Consider the following 26,440-nt stretch of genomic DNA (forward strand, 5'->3'; position numbering starts at 1 on the left):
ATTCCCAGAGTTGAACTTGTATTTGGTAGCATTTCACTTTTCAAAGGTTCAAAGAGGTACTGAAACAAGTCTAGGAGGCATCATTAGGCTGAAAAACCAAAAATGCATCAGAGAGGCAGCAGTAATGTCAGGAGTGGCCAAATTAACAGTCTGGCACATTTGTAAAGGGAGGAATGCATTGGCCAACTCAGCAACAGTAAAAAGACTGGAAGACCGTCGTGAAAAACGGTCAAAATGAAAGCTGACAGAAGATGTTATGAAAAACCTTTCACAACATCTAGCCAAGCCAGCAACACTCTTGAGGAGGCAGGTGAATCACTGTCAAGCTCAAGAGACACCATCATGAATGGAAAAACAGGGTGTTAACAACAAGATGCAAACCACTGGTTACACTCAAGAGCAAGAAGGCCAAATTACCTGAACCAGAATGATGGGAAGAGAAACGTATAGAGAAGGAAAGGAAGCTGATCTGAAGCCTACCACCTCTCAAACATGGTGGAGGCAATGTTCTGACAAGGCCATGTATTGCTGTCAGTGGAACTGGTTCACTAGTGTTTGATGATGTGAATGCTGATAGAAGTAGCAGGTTGAGTTGTGAAGTGTACAAGTGCTCACATTCTGCCAAACGCTGCAAAACTGATAGGGCAGCTCTTCACGCCGTGTACAGATAATGACCAAATCAACTGGTCATTATCTGTACATTATCTTTACAAACCAGTAGCCGACTGACAAACCAGTAGCAATTGAAGGTGACTGCAGTAAATGCATCACAGAGCATCTCAATAGAGGAAACACAGCATCTGGTGATGTCCATGGGTTCTAGACATCAGGGAGTCATTGACTGCAAATTATTTTCATCCAAGTATTAAAATCAGTCCTTGCATTTAAAATGATTTTAGTTCATCCAGTTATTTTTGAGCCTCTGAAAGTGGGAAGCTGTATAAAAATGAATGTAATAAAGCTGAAGGTCCACACTTAAATCACGTCTTGATTGTTTGATCTAAAGTCCTCTGTGGTCCTGTACAGAGGCAAAACTACAAATACTCGTGGACCTAAATGTAAAAGCCGACAGATAAATCACTCTTTGTGCTAGCAATTGGGAAGGAAGGTTATAGTCAGCCCTTGTTTTATTGCAAATTATACAGCATGGGTGCAAGCTGAAACACTATCACATTATCAGTTGGATAGTACAACAAAACATATAAATGTCTGAGTGTATAAATTTACTTAAGTGTTTATGTTGTGATGCTATGAAAGCCTATTCAGTCCCTCTGGATCTTTTTCATCACCATCTTAGAGCAGCCTGAAGTGGAAACTAAAGCCTCAAACTGGAACATAAATTGTGAATCTCTGTTTGTCGTTGTAGAGTGAGGTAAGGCTGAGTTACCTCAAAATTATGACAAACAGGTATGGCAGACTGGGCTTCTGCCAGCGGCAGCGGTACCATTTAGGCAGGCAGGGAGCCTGTGAATAGGCAGTGTAATTTCCACCTCTCACCCGGGCGCCATAATTATCAATCTTGTCTGTTTACTGAATGAATATTAATGCCGGCTCCTCTTTGAAGATGGAGCATGGCATCGTCTTTAACAGTGGAACACCAGAGCTTGTGATTGACTGGGAGGTCATACGCCGCTCTTATTAGTTTCCACTTTGAAATCTACGGCTTCGGCAGTCTGTGGTCACGAGGGGGCCCTCACAGCACTCCCTGCTTGTTTTTAAAATGCTTTTTCTTTTTCCTCAATACTCATTGACTGGTTGATAACCTATTCATCATATGGAAGCAAGAAGCTCATCCCGAAACTTGCTCTGTTTTAAATGTGCTTGGCGCTGAAATCGGGTGCTTGCAGGCTCACAGGGACTTTATGTGGGCTAACTGCAGTTTCAAGTGTGGGATTAGAAATGCGTATGTGTGCCTGAAATCACACTCAGAGGGTGGCGTTTGTGTGAAAAGCAGTACACAGCACACAAGGAGGAGGTTCTCATAGCCCCAAAGACTACTTTTTCTAAACAGGAGTCCCAGTAAACAAAAACAAAAAAAAGTATTCTATTTGTGGCGATAGATAACTTAGAATATGACAGTATTTATACACTTTTTCTCTCGTCCACAGATCTCATAACATGTTCTCTTGCCGGGTTTCATTTTTAATTTTTTGCTTATGAATAGTGAATTTGTACCCACTTAGTCAGCAGTCCAGTTTTCTTAGCAGCTTTAAAGTTAAGTTCTTATCCTCTTTTTGGTTTTGAAGTTTTCCCTTTTAAGCAGCTACAAAGTTAAATGACTCCTATAAGATGTGCAGAATATTCATTTTTTTAAACATTTGAAAAGATTTTGGGGAAAGATGTATTTTCTAAATATAACAGATTTCGATTTACAGGTTCTTTGTATGCTAATTTATTTACACTGTATTCTTATATGGTCATTATCATTGTAATCATTATTTTTAAATAATAACAATCATCTCCTGCTCTCTTTTCACAGAATAGCAGCACCGGGTGTTGGTCCCGATTGGCCTGAAAACATCTACTTCACTTTCCAGTTCTATCGCTTTCCACCAGTCACATCACAGCGGCTCAAGTTGCTGACTGGTGGCAAGGTTCAGCACAAAGCTAGCGATCCACTTCCCTGTGTCCTGGCCTCCATTAACAAAGATGGCACAGTTAACACTGGTAAGAATTCGCAGCTTAAAAAAAATATTTTTCTTTTCCATTTTTTTTAATAGTACTTAATGGTTATGTGTTGCCTTTGTGTCCCCTAAGCCAGCGGTCCCCAACCCCCGGGCCTCGGACCGGTACCGGTCCGTGAGTCGTTTGGTACCGGGCCGCGAGAGTTGAGGCTCAGGTGTGAAATGTATGGTTTTCAGGGTTTTTATCGGTTTTCAGCGTTATTTTGTTATCGTTTTTATCGTTAACTCGGTTTTCCTGGGTCTTTTCACGTGTGTTATGAATAAATCTTGTTTTATTTTGTTGTATTTATCCGCGACACCTTCAAGGCCGGTCCGTGAAAATATTGTCGGGCATAAACCGGTCCGTGGCGCAAAAAAGGTTGGGGACCGCTGCCCTAAGCGATAGATTTATCACAAAATAACTGCATATTGCATGCTTTAGAAAATCGCCACACTTGTGTGTGAGCCTCTGCCGTTGATTATGAAAAGTGTACGAGGCGTATATCTGTTCCAGATTCAGAGTTTATGCCGGGCTGAGATTCATTGTACTGCTCTCCAGGTTAACATTGTACAATCACTTCCTACAAACTGCAAGCTCATTCCATGATGCTCCATGATGTTCTCTGATGCTGAGGCACTTCTCTTTCAATCAGCCAAGCGGGCGCTGATTGATGTCAAGTCTATTCATGTAGCAACTAATGAAATGGAAGAGATATTACAGCTTCTGACAGAGCGTGATATTGAGCGCACAAACAACACCCCCACCCCACCCCATTCCTACGCCCACCCGTATTCTCTATTCCCCAGACACACACTTCAGTCTAACTCTGTCAATATTTCTCCGTCTGTCTCTGCATCTCTCTCTGCCTATAGCATCCGGAATGCACTTCCACAAAGCCGTGCTACATCAAGACAAATCCTTCCAGATATTGTATTGCTGGGAGCCTTTTCACCTATTTCCAGACAGCTGCTGAACTACTAAAGCTTTCCTTTCTTATTTGAAGAATAAAACGCTTAGCTTATCACCACCGGCGGTTAGTCCATTCACAGCTTGTTTCCACAAATGTCAAAATCTGCCTCATGTGTCTGCATGCTTTACTTGACAAAAACTTTACAAAAACTGTTTATGTACAATTAAAAGTTTTCCCTTTCTGTGATGATGTCATTTCAGTTGGCTAGCTCAAATAGCAGATTATAATTTAGGGTATCATTAGCTAAAAGACAAACACAAGCTGAGCACACAATGACCCAAATGAACTGGATATTTTTTTTGCATTGGGTTAAATTTGTGATTCTGTTCAATATTAATGGAATTTTGAACATATTTAATGTCACTACAAGAGAATTTGTGCAACAAAAGTAACAGAGAGTGCGAGGGAGGTGAATCTGAAAGGAAAACTTGATTACAAGTGTGATTTACTAGACCCTGGGGTTTTGTTGCTATAGCCTTACTTGGTCTGCTTTGTTACTGCTGCCATGAGGTGAACCTAACGAGAGGGTATTTTCTTTCCTCTTTGTGGATTCATTCCACTTGATTTCATCCCGTGCATCTTATGATCCAACTGATTTAAAGCAATCTTTTTTTTAAGAAGCATTTGATGTGCTGCTCATTTTACTGCCAGAGGATATAGTAGTACTGTTTTATTCCTAAAAATGAATCTAATGACTAAGGTGTAAGACATAGTTTTCACAGGAGCTTCACAGGATAGTTGGTGGTGAAGTTAAAATGAGAGTGGAAATGTTGCTTTCTATCTGCTGGGTGAATGATTACTTGGTGGGAGACACAATCTCCATAAATTTGTTTTACTGTGTCAGTCTTATGTTTCCGGCGTGTTTTGTGCTGCCACAGTAATAATTCTGTAGTAATTTTCTCCAGTCTAGGTGATACTGTAACATTTAAAGCTTGAGCTTTTGTAAGGAATCTCAGTTTACTGCAGTAATGAATAGTTGCAGACCTTCAGCAAAAGCATTGATACAGTGGGTCAGTGACATCTTGTTGCATAAGAATGGTTCAACTTAATTCAGTGTACTTCAGTCGATCTATTATTATTGAAACTCTTCTGTAAAGCATGATTGAGTTGATTGAAAAAAAAGTTCCTATTTTATTCTCATTCTTTGAACCTTCATTTCCTGAGGAAATATCTATTTCTTGCTTCAGTCGTTCACTGCTTAGGTGGCTGCTCAGTGTGGCCGTGTCAAATATAAAATTCACAGTCATGTTTTGCTTGTTTGTTTTATGATGTCCTCTGTTCACTATTCAGCATGATTGCAAAGCGCTATAGTGCACACATTGTACTTTAACGCTCTCTGACACTTACTTTGATAAGTTGATGGGTTTTTTTTGCACTGCTGTCAAAATGTATCTCTTTAAGGTGTCCATACCTGAATATCATCATGTTGGCAGGATTTGATTGTGATCAGAAAAAGTCATTGCATATATACAGACACACACAGAATGTTTTCTTGCTTTTATCCTGATAGCTGAATACACTTCAACTTGTACTAGAACTGTCTCTCCTGGTATAATAAAAACATTTAGTGAGGAAGCAGCTACTGTATGAGGCACCACCTTTCACCTTTTGGCCTTAATGTGTGTGATGGAAGGTCAGGGGATGGTGGAGACCACCTGGCCACAGTTCAGTGTAGTACAACATAGATGAAAAGCTGTGTGTCAGTCTCTTTTTCCACTACGGCAAAGAGAGCCTGGCAGAGAATGGATGCATATTTTCTCTGGGGGAGTGTCTGCGGTATGTGTTTTATGGTATGGACTTTTCTTTGGCCTGTTGTAAAATGTTATTATTTAGATTTAAAGTGGCATTTGCTTAGTTTACTGCATTGCATCATTGGATAGAAATTACTATTGCTTTTGCAGTTCAGTGACCGTGCGAGTGCTATATATATTTTACTACTACAGATTAAAGAAAGTCAGTTTAATCACCGTTTTTCAATAATGTTTTTAATTTCTGGCTATACTGCACAAATTAGTCATAATGTAAAATCTTGAAAGCACTCTTTATTTCCTGCAGTTTAAGTGATTTATAAAGATGTGAACGATCCAAGTATTGTACAAGATCAATGATTTAGCATCTGCTCTCTGGTTTGAGCTTCCTGTGTGCGTGTGTGTGCAAGAAACAGTAAGAGTCAGAGACGGGAGTTTTAGAGAGAATATGGAAACTGACTTTGAGCTTCAAAGCTGCTATGGTTATTCAGCTTTGTGATTCTGTGTCCTACTGGGTGGAAGTTTCCCAAGAGCCGAATGAATTTCTAAACCCTGCTTAAGCAGTCGCTTAATGAAATCATTAGGTCTCACAAAGTTTCTTCCAATCCTGCTGTAAAATTAGCTTGAAGACGACACCTGATCAGGTTGAGTGTAAATCTTCACATGCTGTAAACCACTTATCAACCTGAATCACAGTGTGGCTGTAACAATATGATACATACCTCATGTGATTGTGCTTTACAATACATTTTGGTATCGGGCTTATCTTTCTGCCATGTGATCAGCTTTCTACATGGGAAGTGATGAATACGAAGCCTGGGAGCAAAATTCAAAACCACACAGATTTCTTTGTGTAGCGAGTCAGTGCACAGAGAAATCTATGTGTCTTCCACACATTTTATGATATACAGACCAAGTGATTGTGGTGCGACTGAACACTCAAAGACTGAGAGGGAAATGAGGCACAGTTGGGTGTCTTGATGTTTACCTTATGGAAGATAACTGAAGCAGAAACTACAGTGTTCTGCCTCAACGGCTGATTTCTCTTATTCATTGTTTTTTTTTTTTTTTATCAATTTGCAAGTAATTGAAATGGTTAACGTGTAGCCGTTACAAATTAAAGTACTGCCACAAAGAGCAAATGAAATTGCAATCATCTGTCTTTGTGTTAATTAGTAATTTGAGGCTTCAAAAAGAGACAATATTAAAGTCAGCAGTGGGACACAGCGGTGGAGAATCTGAGCAGATAGTAGCAGCAACAAATCAATATGCGAAGTGTGTTATTTTTTATTTTTTTCTTAGCAAATATCTACCAGGGATAATCCCAGATCCCCACACAGCCAGAGTCCACCCACACTGCTGTTTTTATTTGCTTCCTGATTAGAACTCTTCTCAGGAGTGCGTGTTTGATTGACGTGTCTGAGGTTTTTTTCTCCTTTTTTTTCCTTCTCTTTTGCACATGTATTGCTCATTAAGATTAAACCAAAAAACAACACACAGCAGAAGTAGAAAGGGCACTGCATGCACTGATCATGTTTATGTATAGTGTTTATGTGTTGAAGCCCTTCTAAACAACATTGTTTTCTCATCAGATACAGTTATTGGTAGCGTTACATGGTTTGAATGTGCATATCAAAAGTGATGGAGGAGTTTAGAGCGAAACCTCCTTCAGCAAAGTCCATTATTCTGTTGCATGTTTCTGTTCTCTGCCGACTTGTGGCTGTGAAACATCATCACTTTACACCCACACTGACTCCCGACAGACAAGAGTCAGAGTTCCTTGTCCACTGTGTCACATTTACATTAATATATAGTTAGACATTTGCTGAAAATGACTGTTATCTCAGCGTGTGGGCTGCTTTCCATACAAATGTATTGATCTAAAAATGGTGTGGATTATTAATCAAGTACATAATAATCCAGACATTGCAATAAGAAGCCCTTAGTGGCCAGTGTGATCTTTTTTTTTTCTTTCTTTCTTTCTTTCTTTCTTTCTTTCTTTCTTTCTTTCTTTCTTTCTTTCTTTCTTTTCTTTTTAACAAAAAGGCAGACATATTGGTAATTGTTGATCTACGGTTCTCATCAGTCCTTTCCACATCTATCAGTACACTCTGTGCTTTCTCTTTGTTTTCTTTGCCTGCAGCCCTCACAGTGTTTTTGTGAGTTGTTGATCCCTCCCTGGGTGTTCAGGCTGCCCAGCCTGCTGTAAACATACCAAGTGCCCGCCCGTCCAGGTTAGGGGGAGGTATGTTGGGTGCTGCCCCTTGTCTGCAGGTCGAGCCGCACATACACGCAACCCGTACAACCCTTGGGCCAGATCTGTCAGTTCCTCCCCACTTGTGAGCACAAACACACAGCACATTCTGTCTCCTTCTCTCGCTCTCCTTCTGTGCTCTCATTGCCACCCGTCCACAGCACACAACCCTAGAGCATGCTGGGAGAATTAATGGTCCAAGTGGAAAGAGTTGGCGGGTGGTTGGGGAGATGGAGGGAGGGGGGATTGGTGAAGGAGGAGGAGGTGTAGGTTAAAGGAGAAAGAGTTCTGAAAAGACACGGAAATATCAAGAGTGCCGTGGTCTTTCTTTTCCCTCTCTCTTCGCCTGTTTCTTTTATACAGACAAGCCTGTGATGCCCTCTTAGTAAAAATCTAAAGTTGTAACTGTCATCTATGTTACGTGAATTTGAGATTTTCCTATTATCTACAGTGTGTGCATCAAAGTAATGTCCCACAGGAAAAAGTTGGCCCATCACAAATGTTAATCCAGCCTGCATATCACTTCAGGTTCTTAAATAAATTTCATTTTGACCTACTCGGTTGTAGAAGTCATCTGTAAAGCAGTGTGCACCTCACGCATGTGCTAACACTGGATGCAACAAACAGGAAAGTTAGTTCTGAAGGCAGACCATTTCAGCTGTGGTGGGAGACTGAATAAACCATGCCTTCACCGAGTGTAAAGAGACAATTTCTGTTTTCAAAGAACTTAATTTGTTGTCTGAATCCACATACCAGTAAAGGTATGGAGTCATAGGCAAGGAACAAAGGCTTTGGAAACTCCCTGAACAGAAAAAAGCTGTGCAACTATGTGTTCCTTCAAGGCCAAACTCAAAGTGATGGAGATGTAACAGTGTTGGTTTTGCATCGGCAGCCAGCTTCATGGCAGAAGCTCGGCTGAACAGGTAACGTCCACGGTAAAAGCTGGTTTCCTTGCCTTGTGTTTTTAATGAGACAGTTATTGAGCTCTGATGTTCAGGCCTGCAAAACAGCCTATATGAAACAAAAAGATTCAATATTGTTCTAAGCTTTTACATCAACTGTAAATGCAGGCTTGTAAGTCAATTTGTTATAATTAGTTTGAATTAGAATCAGAATGCAATATATTTTCTTGATAAAATGCTGTCATGGTTAAGAAACTTTTGTTTACTGGCTATGCCAGGCACATCAAACTCATTTTACATTGTGGGCCACATACAGCAGGCCCAGTTTGATCTTATGTGAGCTGGACCAGTAAAACTCAACTTTCTGTCTATGTAACACATTTTAACTACACATTTAATCAATGTCTTTATACAAGACAAAATAACACAATTTTAACAGTATGTCTAAGAAATGTTGCTGTATTAAATGAAGGAAATCTGTCAGCATGACTCTTTGGGCTTAATTTTAAGAAGTAAATTTGTGAAATAACATAAATCTATAATTTAATTACTGTGGTGTATTTTTTTGGAGAGGGTTGAATAGGAAGGAGTAGGAAAAGCTGTATAATTTGTGAAAATATAGTTAAAAATACAAAATTTAAGTCCTCCTCCATATTTTCCTTTCCACGGGCCAGATCAGAGTCTTCACTGGGCCAGTTCTGGCACCTGCGCCTTATGTTATATACTCCTGCTTTATACAAACCAAACTGTACACAAATAGGCTACAAGATGCATAATTTCCCATTAAATTAAAGCATGTTAATAAACTATATATGTCTGACCCTTGGTGTGACCCTTACCTTAGTGAAAGTGAATTTGACACCCGTGTCCTACTTGGTACTTGTTTTTTGTTTTTTGTTTTTTGTTTTTTTAATTTGAAATCTCCTTTTAGATATCTGAGCAGAAGTCTGTAAGACATTCACTGTAATCTTCCTCAACCTATTTACAGGAGGTACAAGTCACCTAGCCGAAGTTTATTTTCTTTCATTAGGGAGATTTACTGTCTTATTATGTTCTAAATATGAATTCATGGTGTTTCCATTTTGATAAGCATATGGTATAATAAGTTAAACATTGTTATTTTCAAATCCAAAATTTAATTCTCAGATTCTTCCAAACTTTCTTCTAAATCCCAAAAGGTTGATTCTGTTAATCTGGTCGTAGTGTTTTCAGCTAGAAAAACGTTTTGTCGCTCATCCAAGTGACTTCTTCAGTCTTAGCTGACTGCAGGTTTCCCCAACCTTATAAACAGTACATTTGCACAATGACTGAAAGTAACCCCATCAGCAACACGACCACTCTCAGCACTGACCAACTGTGTTTGCTCTTGAAACTGTTTCACATACAAGGGTCAGTACTACAGGCAGAAACATGGGTGTGCCATGGGTTCCCCACTTTGTTGACCATTGGTCATGAACACTTGCATGTTAATAATCAAGAAGCTGACCTCATAGCCCATTGTTTGACAGTGGTGCTAGTTTCAGCAATTATGCAAACGTACTGAACCCACTGAAAATGCTACATCCAGATGAACAGAATGTTTCTGGAATTTCCTTACCTGAAAGATGGAGCATGCATCAAGACACTTTCTTCCAAATAATACTCACTTACATTACACTGTTCCTTGGTGCAGCCTCAGTTCATTCACTGACTGTTAGCTTCCATTAAGCCCACTTCCTGTTATTGGCTGCCCCTCGCAAGCAGGATTTAAACAGTCGGTGAGTAGGTGGAGCTTCTGCACTCCTAGGATGGCCATATTGACGATATCCCTTTCTCTGACGTCATAGAGTGTAGAAGAAAACTCATTCTTCAGATCAGCCAGAAACCTCATGTTTCTATGTCACTGGAATTACTTAAACATATGCTAGTCTCATTATCTGAAATTTTGGCCACTTTTAATTTGAGGATCACAATTATAAGAGTATTCATGTGATATGAAAAATAGGTTCCATCTAAATTTTGAGCATTGAAATAATTAATGTAATAACAACATTTTGCTCAAATGTCCACTTGTTTCTTTTTTCTCACTCATCTCATATGAGCAGACAACAACAGCTGTCAGTAAACAACAGTCCAAAACCAGTTACGAGATCAGTGACTCCAAAAAAAAAAACATTAAAAGATAAGGTGGGTCACAGTTTCTTTTATTTAGGAGGTCATCAGATTGTAAAAATCTAAATCACTCAAGTAGCTGATTCAAAAAGAACTGGATTTAATTGCCTCTTTGAGCTTAGATCCAGCTATCTTGGAGGCCAGCATGTAATTACAGGTATTTGTCTTAAATAAACCAGTCTTTTTGGACCTTTAGGAACCCTCTCTGTTAGCCTCACAAAAGGCTATTTCTGCATGCAAGCTTCATGGGAATACTGACACTAAAGAAGTGTGTGTGTGTGTGTGTGTGTGTGTGTGAGAGAGAGAGAAATAAGGAAAAAAGAAAGAAAATGTGGAAAGAAAAAAAAGTTTTCCCTTCATTTCATGTGTGGAAAGATTCAGAGGGGCATGCTGGTCTCTCAGACACAGCGGGGCTGTCACCAAAGGTCCTCATTACTCCACTTTTATCCAGCCGGCTGATTCTCTGCACATTCAACTTATGGGAATAAAGACAGCGTGGGGCTTTGATATAGACTTAGAGAGATTCCATGGGAGAGAATTCTGGGAATAAGGTTGGCACGCAGACCCCATACTCACACATTTTAACACACCGGTGTAGGAATGATTTGGACGTAGAGGAAGAGTCACATTTCAGCAGGGTGTATCACACAAAGTATTCAGTTTACGTTCTAAGACTGGATCTCGGCTTTTACCATAAACCGATTTAATCAAAAATAATTTCTTATGCGTGCATCCCTGCATGTGTCTAAACTGCTGTTTAATATGCAATATTTAGTGATGTTTAAGGGCTTGCTGTAGTTCTCAAAACAGTGTCTGTCATCTTACTGTGTGTTCAGTATTTTCTCTAAAGTGGAAAACCTTTTGCTTGAGTGATTAGTCCTTTTAAAGGTTGGAAAGTGACGATTGTGAATGTGCTGATTAAGCCATGACTTTATCCCACTGTTCATAAAATTACTCTTGAGGTTTTTTTGGCAGTTAGGCACCATTATCGTCTTGAATTATGGGAACCCTGGAGAGCTTCTGATTTTGTGAAATAGCTTTATACTCCCTGGGCATTTCACTCTGATTCTGTGCAGTCATCAGACCTAATGACTCCCAGTAGATGGCTAGTGCACCAGTTTAGAAATGCCCACAAGGTTGGCAGCTGATTCCAGATATTATGGCTCTTCTCTATATTCAAAGCCATCTGGATAGCAGGAACAGCTAACATAATCAGATTGGTGACTTTTTCTTCAGACTGACTTGACAAAGGTCAGAATTGATGTAACCGACAAAGATATCTAGATCTTGACACCCAAGTATGGGACAAGCCCCCAAAGAACCGGATTTTATGAGTTTTTAACAGCTGTCTGGACATCCTACTGTTGATGTTGCTGCAAACTAGTTCAGTCAGTGAGGGGTGAATCATTCCTACTGACATGATTTTCTTTTGATACAGTAGGTGCAGAAACAGTAAGCTTGAGCAGTTACCTACAGGAGTTTTTCTTAAAAATTGAAAACCAGGCTTATTATTATTATATAGCTGCCACAATCTCATCTAGGGTGGGATGATGTCTCCTGCCTCAATACAGCTCTGAGTGGTTGATTGTTTCTTCAGAAGTTAAAATTTTTAACCAGTGCTGAATCAACTGGAATTTGTGATCATTAGCTGAGCTATTTGGCAATGTTTTAATCAGTCAGTCTCTATTTTCTCTGTATCTTACAGTAAAATGTGGCAAAGTAATAACACAGGTTAGTGCTATGCTTCATACCTTTACTGATGGCAGTTACACAACAATAATTACAGCACTATAAGAAGAGACACAGAATAACAAGTCTTAAGCTACCATTCTTTCTTCATCTTTCCCAAGGAAAATGGGTAATAGATGCAGCCATGTATTGAAACGTGTGCCAACAGACATGAAAATACAATAAATAAGGGCAAAAAAAGAGTATAACCCAAACTTGAAAATCATAATTTGATATGACCACCTTTATTCTTTAGCACAGTCTGAGCCGTCTTAGGCAGCTTTTTTGTAATGTCTTTAAGTATCTTCAGGAATAGTTCTCCTGGCTTCTTGAAAGACATTCAAAGCTCTTCTTTGGATGTTGGCTGCCTTTTGTTCTGTTCTCTGTCAAGATGATCCCACACTGTACAACACTGTACCCTTACTGTATAATACAAAGCGCCTTGAGGCAACTGCTGTTGTGATTTGGTGCTATATAAATAAAATTGAATTGAATTGAATTGAACACTGCTTCAAAAATGTTGACATCTGGGCTCTGTGGAGGCCAATCCATGGCTGATAGTGTTACACTGTGTGATTTTCTATACAGGTATGCTTTTAGTGCACTGGCAGTGTGTTCGGGTAATTCTTACGCTTAAAAATGAAGCTGTTGCCATTCAGATGCTTTCCTGATGGTATTGCATGTAAGACCAAAATCTGGTGGTATTTTTCTGTGTTCATAATTCCATTAATTTTGACAAGACCTCCAAACACCACCGGCTACAATGCAGCCCCAAACTATGACAGAGCCTCCACCATATTTTACAGATGGCTATAGACACTCACTGTTGTATCTTTCTCCTGACCTGCTCTCTACATACTGAAAACGATTTGAACTAGAAGTTTCAGACTGGGATTCGTCACTCCAGAAGAGCAGTAGATGATGAGTGATCAGTCTTAGACACAATATTGGTTCATACCTTGAGTTAGGTGCCTTATTTATGCACAAATGATTGTTACCCACTCTTTAGTGACTTAAAAAACAAATAAGTTGGTTGAAGACTTTTGCACAGTAGTGTATTTAATCCAGTACATCACCTGAACATGTGTGATTGTTGCAGTAGTTTGTTTACTCCATGGGATACATTCAGTAATGTCAGGCTTTTGTTTCTTGACTGTGTTAAAAATAAACTGGTGTCCAGTTATATTTGGGCAGTGATATTTGTTGTCATTTTGTCTTTTCTGTAATTCAGAAGTTTACATCTATATTAGGTTAACATTATTGCTTTCTTTTATTTAAAGTCCTCTCTCTCCTTCTTCAGGCTCTCCAGGTCTGCAGCTGCAGTTCAGAGTAGATGATAGTTTCCTGAAGCCAGGAGAGAAGCGCTGGTTTCTTCGCTACCTGGCCCTCCACACCATGCATATTGACATCTGGGACAGTGACTCCTTGCTCCTGATAGGTTCTACTGCTATTGAGCTCAAGGTAAAAGCCTGTGAGGTCAAACCTGCTTCTGCATTGGTATTGTCAATGATTATTTCCACAACAATTATGATAAGTGAATATCATCATTGTTATATGTACAAATAAGCATCTAAAGTCTTTGTTAATACTTATGTTATACTTTCTAAAAGTCACCATGAATCATTAAGAGATCATAAATAATTGGTTTGTACTTAATGCAATACTTTATAAGTAATGGGAATCCATTACTTATAAAGTTTAAAAATATTGTCATTAAACATGTTTTATCAGCTTATTAATCCAGAAGGAACCATTTAGAGCAGTTAGGAGTAATGCTTTCTAAATGATGAATGAGTACCTTACTAATATTTAATAGTGTAGTAATTGTAAGATGTTACCAATGCTTCTCATGTTGTGTTTTTTTTAATCCCTAGTACATGTTGCGTCAGTGTAAATCGGCAGTACAGGCGCTTCACGAGGTGGAGGTACTGACCACTGATTACGTGGGAGAGGATACCTTACTGACAAACCCAGACCTGGGTCGACACTCTGCCTCCAGCCCCATGACGGTTCACACCATCGTCAGAGGCCGGCTCCACATACGCACAGGCAACATTGGCAAGTACAGAAAGACTCAGTTGCAACTCTGTTGCTCAATTGTAACTTTCCTGCTTTGGCACAACAATACCAACGTTGCGAATAAAGCAGCAATTCTCTTGTAATTTTAAATGAATTGTGGCTCAGCTGTAGCTGTGGCAACGTTTTTCAACTGTAACAAGGCCAACAGAGAGAGATTAACAAAATAATATCCTTAGGTGTGACAGCACGATCACTATTCAAGGTCTTCTTTCAGTGGCTTTAGTTGAAGAACCATCTCATGACTCTGCAAAAACCTTAGGCTCTTGTGCATAATCACTGATCTGTATTCCATGGCTGCGATGACCATAATTCCCCGCTGTCATGATTTTTAATGGATATACTGTATGCAAGAGACTTTTGATACTGTCGTTTATCTTCATGCTCTACTGGGGACACATGGAAGAAGCTCTACGCTTAAAGCACTGGAAAGAATTCATTGGACCTGCCACTTGGTCGCAAGTTTTATTGCCGTTAGCAGACACTCTTCTAAAGGCTAAACCCTCGTGCAGCTTCCGCTGGGACACGGAGTGAGTGAGTGAGTGAGTGTGTGTGATGAAGTGCAAATGGTTCGGTGTTTGAGCTCTGATAATGTGAAGGTAAATGTAAGCAAAACCTGGAAAACACAGAGTTACATTTGTTTGAGCTTTTATGGGTAAATCCACTTTCGGTATCACCCAAATCCCCCTCTAGATCTGAAATATTTATGAGTGTTTTATATTCAGGTCATATTCCATTGGAGCCTTGTGAAGTAATGTTGTCTATTTACTCTTGCTGATGTGTAGAGTTGAGAAATGCCAGTGGATCCCTAGGACTGCTGCTGCTGTTCAGAGTTCCCATTTTCAACAGCGGCAAACAGAGGTGTGCAGGCTTGCAAAGCGAACGCCGTGCCAAAGCAAAAATATCTTGATGTGATAGTTCCGCTTCGTCTAGCAATTGAACACCTTGCTTCTTCCTTTGCGCTCATCCAATTTGGGCCCGGCGTGGCCCTGCGGCGCGATGGCAGCTGACGATAGCTTCCCTGCCATTAATCAACTGTTGAAACGATACTCCCTCTCATAAACAATGCATCCTTCTCCAGGCCTCCAAAACTCTTCGGTGTGCCATTGTTAGGGCTAAATATGCCAGCACTTTCTCATTGGGCTTATCACTCAAAGCAGGTTGAGAGCGCAGCGGGTTATTAGGTGTGCTGGGGATGCGAGGAGGAGGGTTGTGTCTGGCATGTAAATTCCAATCAAGGCTCAGATATCCATCAGGCGCCCTGGCCGACAGTCAGAATCAATTTGGGGAGGGAGTACTCGCAAGCACTTTTCTTTGTTTCAGCTTCCATCTGTCGCTGCCTTTCTCACATTCTCCCTCCTCTCTTCACTCTTTATCACTGTCTTCCTGTTTTCTCTTATTCATCCATTTACCTCTTACCCTTCTATCACACGCTCGCTTCCACCTTCTATCTGGCTGTTTGTTTTACCGCTCCCACCTCTCCAATATCCACCGCGTCTCTCTTTCCCTCTCAGCATCTGTCATCAAGCCATAATGAATCAGCAGTCTTATTTGGTGGGTGGTGAAGGATGTGAAGCCAGCATTTGATGGAAAGGACACACACGCGCACGCACACACACACAAGCACAGATGCATATCAAGCCATTCATACATGCCTGAAAGGTAGGCACTCTTGTACTCACAGACATATAGACAGACAGGTGTAACGGAGCGTGGGCAGGTTGTGTGATGAGCCAGGATGGCAAAAATGAGAGGAGGACAGGTAGAGTATATCACTGATATAATATGAGAACCCTGGAACTACAATTTCTCTGATTTTTAAGTTCAGTGGAAGGATTACAAGGCTCCTATATGGATTGAGCATTTTCCTTCTCCCCTGGCTTTAAATCCCCACTGCACAGGCTCAACAAAGGACCACCGACCAAGCTGAGAGACAGGCTGTGTACTTGTGGTGATACTGTGCAGATACAGCGCCTGGATTTCAGCTTGAGAGGTGAAGGAAAGTTGCTTGAAAATGTCAATGATGGAGGCGTGCATGGCAGCAGCAGCAGAAGTTTTTCAGTGAAGCGTTATTATAGAATGATGTTCAGCATCCTAAGGTAGTCTGATCTGGTAAATTCTTAAATGTTGGTCACTTCCTATGCCATGTTTTGTAGCAATCCTCTTTTATCATCTTTTATTTGGTTCTGATTAAAACTGCATTTATCAAAAACACTAAGAGGAAGTGTCTAGTTCACACCAACAGTCGTCTAATACTCTGCACTGTGACGCTTCTCTTGCAGAAATGCTCATTCAGTTGTGTTCATTCAATAATTCCAGTTGATTTACTTCATAGTGAAGTTTCCATTTATAAAATGGTACTTAAGGTATAATCAGTGACACTCAGCATTTCCTTCACAAATGTTTCACATTAAAAGCCAGACACTGACTTGCATGGCATAATGCTGCCCCCTGTTGCTGCTTGGAATTTATTTTGATACATGTACAGGAAGTGGTCGCCTTAATCCAACTAAATTGACAGAAAAGGACAGAAAAGGCCTCAACCTATCCAGTACAGTCCGGGCTCTGGGGAGACCAATCCATGACTGATAGTTTTCCAATGTGTGTTTTTCTATCCAGGTATGCTTTTACTGCACTAGGAGTGTGTTTTGGGATTATTGGCATGCTAAAACCTGAAGCTGTAGCCAATCAAATGCTTTCCACATGACCCTGTTTATGTGTTCATGATTTTGAATACAAGACTCTCACTGTTGTACTTCTCTCATGACCTCCTTTGTGCATGTTGCACAGAATATGAACCAGAAATTTCCAATTTAAATTCATTACTTCGTAAGATCTGTTACCACTGATTTGGAGCCGAGCTCTGGCATAATTTGGCATGCCTCAGCCTTTTCTGTCTTTTTCCCTTGCTTAAGAATAGCTTCTTGACAGCCACCCACTGTCACTGTTTCTAATGAGGTTTCGGCCAACAGTAGACGGATCAACTGAAGAGTCAGATCCCAACTTTTCAGCTAATATCTCTTAAGGAATCACCTTGTTGGTGCAAATATACTATTTTATGTCTGTCACGCCGTGTTATTTTTGGCATTTCTCATATGTTGAACTAAAGTAATTGGAACAAAATTTATGTTTTTGCAGCAGGCTGCAAAGTGTCTAAAGATAGACTTTAGACACTTTGTCAAATGAGCACAAGGGTGGGAATCATACGACTCTTGTAGTACTGATAAAATTAGTGCTGTGTTAAATTATTTCTGCATTTTCAGTGAACCCTGATGTCACTGTGGAAAGAATATGATTTATATTATAAATAATATATGATATACATGTGTCATTATATTATCATCCCCCAAGCCTTTTATTATTCACAAGCAACACAGACCTGACTACCTACTGCTCGCCCCTTTTGTAATTTTATGTGTTTCAGTCATGCATGCTGTTAATCATGTCTTTACTTCTGTCCTTTGGGAATTCATCAGAATTAGGCTTTATTGAAAAAAATGAGTGGCATACTGTCATTTCCAAATGAAAAAGAGTGAAACACCAAATGATATCCTTTTTAATTATCACAAGGTGGGATTGACAAGTAATTAATTAAATGGTAATGATATACGCTGTCAGGCCTATTCAATCATTCTATAAAGCAGCTTTTATTAATAGCGTCGTAAAGGACAAAAGGAAGTGGCTTAGTTGAATAATAGCGAGTTGTGAAATCAAGGGTTTGCTTTTTGCTGCAGTATATTAGGAAGAATGACAGTGCTCCCACATAGAGCACTATAGGAGCAGATGAGGAGTCTTTAAACCATGACGACCGCCTGCACGTCCCATGAAACGGATTGACTGGTGTGTCAGGAGGAAAACTCTGATGCTTTATTGATTCCTTCTGGTAAACCCACAATAAACTCTGTGGGGTGGGGAGGGGAGGGGGGGTGGAGATGGAAACAGAGGGAAAGATACATTAAAGGGAGATTTTTTTCTTTTAGCCTCAACGTGATTGTCTGGCAACATTTTGAAGGAGGTGCTAATCAAAGCATTACGATCAGTGAGCAACTTCAACCCAAAGACAGAGAAGAGACAAAAACTGAATAAGCTTTCTAGTCCATTGTGTCATTATGATGTAAAGCATAGAGCTTTTCCATAGATGGATACTGTGCACTGACTGATGGCTTTGTAATGTATGTATTGTCTATCTAAAAGAAGAAGGGAAGGAAAAGTGAATAGATAGAAGTCAGATGGGTACAGATAAAGGCTGATTGAAGTAATAAATAAACAATGGAAGAAGCGAACAAGACATTGTTTTTCATAAATTTTAAGCTTTAAAGCCTGAGGACGCCTTAAGAAACCACAACAGGGGTGTGTGCTGAACTCAAACAGTGGCTCCTTCAGTGGGACTGTGAACATTCACAGCTGCCCTGAAAATCCTTTCCTTACATGTGCTGCAGATTTCCCCAGATGTTTTTGTCACTGCAGTAGGACCTAAGGATAACAATATTATCTCTGCATTTTTAGTAAACCCTGGTGCTATTGAAACAATATGATATATATAAAAATCACATATGATTAATTTCGTCGTGGTATGTATATCATATATCATGTACATTGTTTTTTACAGTTGTTTTATTCATAGTAAGTGCCAGGATGCTGCGTTTACTGTTCAAGTAAATGCAAGATTTGAGGATAGGACAGTATTATTATTATTATTATTGTTATTATTAGTAGTAGTAGTATTTTTAACTGATTTTAGTCAAAAGCATTAGATGTTTACTTAGTGCCAGCACAGGGTTACATCAGGTTAGATTTTCTCTTTCAGCGTCAAAATAAGACGATTACCATGAAATTAATAGTTAAACTATTTATTCTCGACAGTTTTATTCAGACAAACAGAGTATCTGAACCCCTGATTGTCTCTCCTTTAATCTCTCCCTACATTAGTGTTGGTCTTCACCAAATTCTGTTGCAGGGGGTCTTGCTATGCTCAGACTCCAGTTGGTGTTTTTCTTTGGATGTTGTTTGGTATTAGGCAAGCAGCCTGCAGACGGCCTGTGAGACATGATACCTGGAAACTGTTGCCTGCGTCTGCTGGAAGCAAGGTTAATGAGAGTACAGAGTGAGAGTCAAACAGCCAGCACAACAGGTTCATCACCCGGTGACCCCTTTCACTTAAAAGGTGATTTAGAGGTTTTTACTTAAAGCTGATCTGTTGTTTTGTTATTTAAAAGTTGTCATTAGTTCAGATTCCACAGAGATTTGTTTCTGTGACTGATCCCAAATGTGTGTGTTTATTTAGCAGCTTCTCCAACTCTACCTTATTTGACTCATAAAAAGGTAAAACTGCTTACATTGCCAAAGAAAAAGTAGAAATAGGAGGTGCTTTTTTAATCCACTCTGAAATGACAGTAATATTTGCCAACACTAAAACAGCCCATATGTGACAGAAAGGAAAGCCTTTTGATGAAAACTAGTTTTGCTGACTGTGTCGTGGCTAGATCCTTTCTCTCCAACTCGTACTTTCTGTTGGCGTCCCTTTAAGTAGTCCTCATATACACACATCTCTCCCAACACACCATACACAAACCGACAGCATGTTTCTGCTTCAGCACAGTAGAGAAGACAGATTAGAACCTTCTCCAGACCACAGTGCTCCTCATCTGCACCCGCCTGATAAGCCCCGGAGAGACCGATTGCTACAGCAGGAACAAGTCGAGAGATTTCTGCCCGAAGCTGGCACAAGTGAAACAAAATATCCGGGAAATTTACCTAACAATTAGTTTAGCTATAGGTGACTTCCCTCGGGGGCGCACAAACAGTATATCTGCTCATTAAAGGCTCTTGTAGTCGGCTGACTTCATATGCCTTGCTTTTAGCCTTGAGGTTAGAGAATATCTGCTTATTCTGAAAGGTCAGTGGCCTGGAACGGGGAGGCAGAAGAAATCGAATATTGCAGGCTACTTTGAAACCCCCTTGGTGCTTGCTCCCATTTGTTCTGGGGCCCAGTAAATCAGTGGTTTGTTGTGGCCTTAACCTCGAGAACTGCCAGCAGAGCAATGAGGGCGGGCAGGTGGGTTACTGCAGAGAAGGGTTATTGTCATGCAACAGCGAGAGGCAGTCAATAAATTTGATAGAGTTCAGCCCCCTGGCACTTTGTTCACAATTACTCTCCTCCATAGAGACGACGTGAAGCAGCAGACGCTGTGCTGACTTTCTGTCTGCAGCACAAACCTGGAGTATCACGTTGTAATTAAGTACTGAGGACCATGAGCTCTGTCTTAACAATCTGCCACTGTGATTCAGCAGGTAGGAAAAAAAGATAATACGACACCCACGTCAAACAGAAGACGCACTTAAGTATGTATTATCTGTTGGGCTTAATGATGGTTGTAGCGATAGCCAATTAATTAAAATGACTGAATGATTAAATCAGAGGATCATAATTGGGTTCATCATCAGTCCATTTGTTTTATTATAGACATGCAGCACTCGGTGTTCATCTTATCACTTTCTTGATGGTTTATTGTGTAATTCTGTCGATCAGCAAAGCCATTCTTGACACAAACAAAAGGTCCATAATGAAGGTTTTGGGAAGGAACTCTCCACAGCTGCGTAACTGATCGCAGATGATGATGGTGATGATGATGACGTCTTTACTGTAATATTTGGGAAACACAGCTGAAAACAAATACATTTGGCTAAGTCGTGTGGCCAGGGAAAGGTGATGGATGATGAGAGGAATGCATTGGGACGGCAGACACCTCACCCATTAATCTGCAGAGCTACGCTGTCTGTGTCTGTTTGCATGGCAATACCAGCTCCCCATTACTCATTTAGCTGCCGCCTATTATCAGATTGTTGATGAAGAAGTTGGCCTCTAAAAGAGTTGGAGGGTACTTCTGGCACACCCTTGTAAAACTCTTATAAGCTAACAGAGGTGTCAGTTCTGGGCAGTAAAGCCACTTAATTGCTGCACTCACCATATTTCATATGAAAGCATCCTGGATTATGTATCCCGCAGCCTCTCAGAAAATACTACAACTTCTTATGATACAATTAAGCAGCTCAAAGCCTGGAAACTGAGGGGAGTGATGGGAGCACACGTGTCAAAGTGCACTGTAATTTAAGCAGCTGCAAACTTTTAATTTGACTTGCTTCTTCACTCAAGTGTTGTAAATTGTAGCTAACTGTTTTCAAGTGGAGGCCTGTACCTGTAAAAGACTATTTGACCTGCGGTATTTAAAAATGCTCTTAGGAAGGTGGGTCGTCGGTTTTGGTTGGGACTCTGTGCAATTACCCGTCACTTCCCTTAGTGGGCATTTTGTGTGTGAAGCACCATTCAAAAGTGTAAACAAGCCTTTCCCGTGGCTGCTGTACTGCAGAGGCTCTGCACAAGATGAATTAATGTTTGGAGAAACTGTAATATTGACCATCATTCACTGTCCTGCTACAAGCGCGCCATGAAGCACTTACTTATCCACTTGCCTGTTAAAAAGAGGGAAAAGTTATGTTTTTGCCATCCTGGAAACAAAAAGGGGACACAATTACAGCAGGTTGAATACTCCCGGGACTTTTTTCCAAACTGTCAACAGAGCTATTCAAACAATCCTTAACATAGAGCGGATGTGATGACAAGACTAATACAGTGAGAGATCTTTTTTTCTGTATCTAAGAATTCTTTAGAATAAGGTTGTGTAAATCTGTGGCCAGTCCCCATCCCAGAAATACTGGCAGATAGTTCCAGGTGATATTTAACTGCTCTGTGTTCAAGTGTCTTACTTCATCACTGACACCCAGCACTCAGCCAAACCAGACAGAGGCCAACAAACCCATCCATCAGCATGACTCATTGCATTGCCAGCTTTTTGTGTCCAGACCTTTCTGGCAATTTCAGGCCACTAATTATCACTGTAGGCTTGTCTCCATGTATTGATCTTCCCTCAACTGTCACTGGAATGTTTTCACTTTGGCAGCGCCGGCAGTGAAAAATGTGTTGTTTTGCGTGTGACTTTAAAGAGAACTTTGGCCTAAATCTGTTCGTCGTTGTTTTATCGTAAACATAGAGGATATGTCCTCAGACCTTTCTTTTTAGCTTCCAGAGAAGCAATAAGAGATGACTGTGCTTGCATGCCTTTGTTGTGCTCCTGATACAGTTCTAAGCACATAACATGTGATTAACTGAAAACAAAGAAAAAAATCTTCAAAATTGTTATTGTAGCATTAAAAAAAACTTGACTGATAAAATATTGACTTCATAAATAAAGTGTGCAATACATTTTGAAAGTTGGAGAAAACTTGCAGTAGCCTTATCTGCAAGTCACTTTTATTGTAGGTTTTGTGAGATATCTCGAGTAAGTTTCCTTATTGGCACCGTTTTTTGTGCCGTGAACGAAGGTTATTCACAAGGAGGACCGTTATTTTATTTACTATATCCCAGCTCTTGGCGAGATGGGACAAACACGACAACTTTTAAAGGGTGGAGATGCATTTTACATTGAATTTGTTGTGCAAAGGACAAGAATGTGAGTGTAAACACAATGCTAATCTCTTCTATACACAGCCAGTTGTATGCATACCCCAACCAGCCAAAGCTTGCTTTTCAGCAGGACAGAGATGAACTACGCTTGCTTGCAGCAATATACATAATGGTGGAAATGTTGCCTACTGTTGCTGTGACATTTTATGTAATACTAAAAAATAAAGCACAATATAAAAATAATGATGCAGTATTATAAACAAAAAAAAGAATGCCACAACTAGCTCAAATAGATGCTAAATGAAAAGTGACGGACATGAAATGTAACACGCTGTCTGACAAAATACTTCATAGAGGGAGTTAATGAGTATAGCCTGATGGTGCAGCGCTAATGACATTTCATTTTTTACACAGTAGTAAATGGCCAGGTTGAATCATAGAGAGTTTGTAAAAGATGGACAGTATGGGTGCGTTGCACAGACACAGATACCTGCTGATTAGTGCTAAGTAACACCACATATGTTATCAGGGGGTTCAGTTCAGTGTGTCAAATTAGTGGAGGTGACAGCTAGCAGGCAGCTAATGGCCTGTGTCAGCATCCACCTGTCATTCAAACAGACCATACCACCAATAAGGCACAACTTTAGCTTTAATACCTTAATTAAACACCACCCTTACAGTTGTTTTGAAGGGGTAATTAAGAGACACAAACAGTTTTGCTTTATAAACTTCGGCATTTTAACATCACTGCCTGCGACTGGGATTTGGGTTTGGGATCGACTCGGCCACTCCAGAAACATCTACATCATTTGACTGGACAGAGTAGCATTTCTCAAAATATTCAGAGCTCCATCTCTTGGAAAGTATCATGCAGTCTTTGTGTATTTCAGAGCCAGCTGACTTTTGAGCAAAAATCTCCCTTTATGAGCTTTGGCTAAGGATGACATAACTGCAGCTTTCTGCACAGCTGCCAGACTGTGGAGGATCCTGCCTTGAGAGGTTCTCAGCAATCCAGAGACACTACAGCAGTCTCATACAACCGTTTGCTCCTAAATAGTGACTTGTTCTTTACTCCTTTAATTCCTATCATTCTGATTTATTTGAGCTTTATTTAATAAGCCTTAATCTCACCAGTGTTGCCAAATTCATCTGGAGATTTTCAAAGGTTGATAATATCTCGTCAGCTTTTGCAAAATATTGATGTTATACTTTCATGCCTCTTGCAAGACATTGCACTATGTACTCTATGTTTCAGATGTTCAAAAAGGTATTTCTGGGTTCCTATGTTATATAAGAACTGAGATATCAGTTGAAATATGTTTTTTTGTTTTTTTTAAACCCAAAACTTTCAGTGAAACAGTTGTTATGTGCATTTGTTTCACTGTTGCATAAAAAATTGAAAAACATGGCATTGTGTACATACACAATGCCATGTGAATGCCATGACAGTAGGTAGAGCAAGTGTTAAAAGTGTAAGAGATAATAGTAAAGGTGAAGGTCAGCACAGATGGAGCTGGTCTCACAATGACTGTACAGCCCTCCTTTTTTAGTTAATAACTGGGTTGCTAGTTAGAGTTAATGAATCAAAGTTCTTTCAAAGGTGTTTCGTATGTCACTATATAGAACTAAAAGCATCCGTTTGTCCTACAGGGTGCCCTGCAGACTCTGGCAGAAAGAGGCCAGCAGACGTGATGCAGTCTCTCTCGCATATCATCACGCCTCGTGAAGTCACCAGCGGTTTCAGAGGAGGAAGTCTGTCCAGCAGGAACATCCTCCAGCTCAATGGCAAGCATTTTATTCCACAACACACTGCATTTTGCTGTTTTTTTTTTTAAATCTTCCTGTTTTTCTCTGTTTAGAGTTCTGTGCATGTCTAAGCACATGTAAGTTACTGAGTATTTTATGCCACAGAGTAATTAGTGTCTTTTATTTTGGCAGTGACCATGTTTGTGCCTTGATCAGCTCAACCAGATCTATTTCACATTCTCTCTTGGCTGCGCCACAGAACCACTCAATTTTCAAACTAATTGAGCTTACAGAAGCGTCTCTGGTGGCTAGCCACAGTCCTGTTTGTGTTTTATGTGTGCATTCTGTGTGTGTGTGTGTGTGTGTGTGTGTGTGTGTGTGTGTGTGTGTGTGTGTGTGTGTGTATGCACAGTCCAAGTAAAGGCACAAACACACTGGGGAAACCAATTTTTTCCTCAATTACACAAACCATCACGAGTCAGCTGGTATGTGATTCCTAAATTTGTCCTCAAATGTGAATGACTGGCACACACACACACACACACACACACACACACACACACACACACACACACACACACACACACACACACGCACAGATAAAAAACAGATTAAAAGCAAGCTGAAAAGCAGCCAGTTGCTTAGAATAGTATAAAGAATTACATCACACTTCCTAAAACATTTGCTCCGTGCACACCACATACTGATACGCAAAGACACTATAATGCGTTTGGAGGTAGCAGCAAACATGTTGTGTATATAAAATATGTTTCATAATTAATTCATGAACAGGTTCGCCTAATATGTATTCCACAAACTGTTGCAATCATGTATTCACAGCTCTTGTTACTGTGCAAACACAGGCTGTTCACTGCTTGCTCGCAGTCTTACCTATATCGCACCTCTCTAACTACCGCAACCTCTCCGACTCCTCTTGTCTCTCCTAAATTGAACTCTCTTCTCTTCTCCACCTTCTTGTGCCATTTAAACACTTTCAGTGCACTAATTGCTTTCACTGGAGTCCAGTCAGCCAGTTAACAGTAAGCACCTGTGAACAGACTAGCTGCACTGTGCTGTGTGTGTGTGTGTGTGTGTGTGTGTGTGTGTGTGTGTGTGTATCTCTCACCATCCCTGTCCCACTTCTGCCTGCCCGTGGCTGTGAAGGAACCAGTATAGCTGGACACTATCAGGTTAGGTGACTGTCAGACCAGTGCCTCTCTGATAATGATACTGGTTCAGAGAAGAACAGTGATAGTGGGAGTAGAAAACAGAAAGGGAGTCAGATATCCCATCAGGCTGTTATTTATCAAAGTGACACACCAAATACAAGTAATTTCAGAGGCACTATGACCAGTGAGGAGATGTATATTTAACAACAAATGCAATGCAAAAACCGAAGCATTACAAGGAGTACAAAATAAAGCAGAAGAATAGTTTTCAGTGGATCCTGAAAACCATCTGATGAATGCTTAAGGAATTAATCCAAGTCTAATGTCTGATGCATTCCAATTACCATAGGTAATATTCCTGAAGAGCTTAAATAAACTACTTTACATAAGCCTCATGTCTTCTTTCTGTCATTCTCTCTTTTCCCCCCTCGGTCTCCCCATCTCTCACCCTCACTTCCTGATGTACTACTTGATTTTTTTCTCCGCACTGAAAACAGCCCATTTCTGTTTAAGATTTGTGGCCAATTTCAGTCAGTCTGGGTTTATCTTCCCATTGCTGCGATGCGAGCTC

General features: G+C 40.2%; 1 protein-coding gene across 2 annotated transcripts in view; it reads left to right on the top strand.

Annotated features, from left to right (window-relative positions):
• The window catches only part of nphp4 (nephronophthisis 4), a 163,234-nt gene that overhangs the window by 109,030 nt on the left and 27,764 nt on the right, over positions 1-26,440 (top strand). For both annotated transcript variants that reach the window (XM_039604039.1, XM_031755240.2), the window contains 4 exons: positions 2,480-2,667; positions 13,718-13,878; positions 14,292-14,475; positions 24,605-24,739. In XM_039604039.1, the coding sequence (XP_039459973.1) occupies positions 2,480-2,667; positions 13,718-13,878; positions 14,292-14,475; positions 24,605-24,739 (668 nt within the window). The remainder of the gene's footprint in view (positions 1-2,479; positions 2,668-13,717; positions 13,879-14,291; positions 14,476-24,604; positions 24,740-26,440) is intronic.

Source organism: Oreochromis aureus, linkage group 20 (genome assembly GCF_013358895.1).
Source record: "Oreochromis aureus strain Israel breed Guangdong linkage group 20, ZZ_aureus, whole genome shotgun sequence".
NCBI classification, from domain to species: Eukaryota; Metazoa; Chordata; class Actinopteri; order Cichliformes; family Cichlidae; genus Oreochromis; species Oreochromis aureus.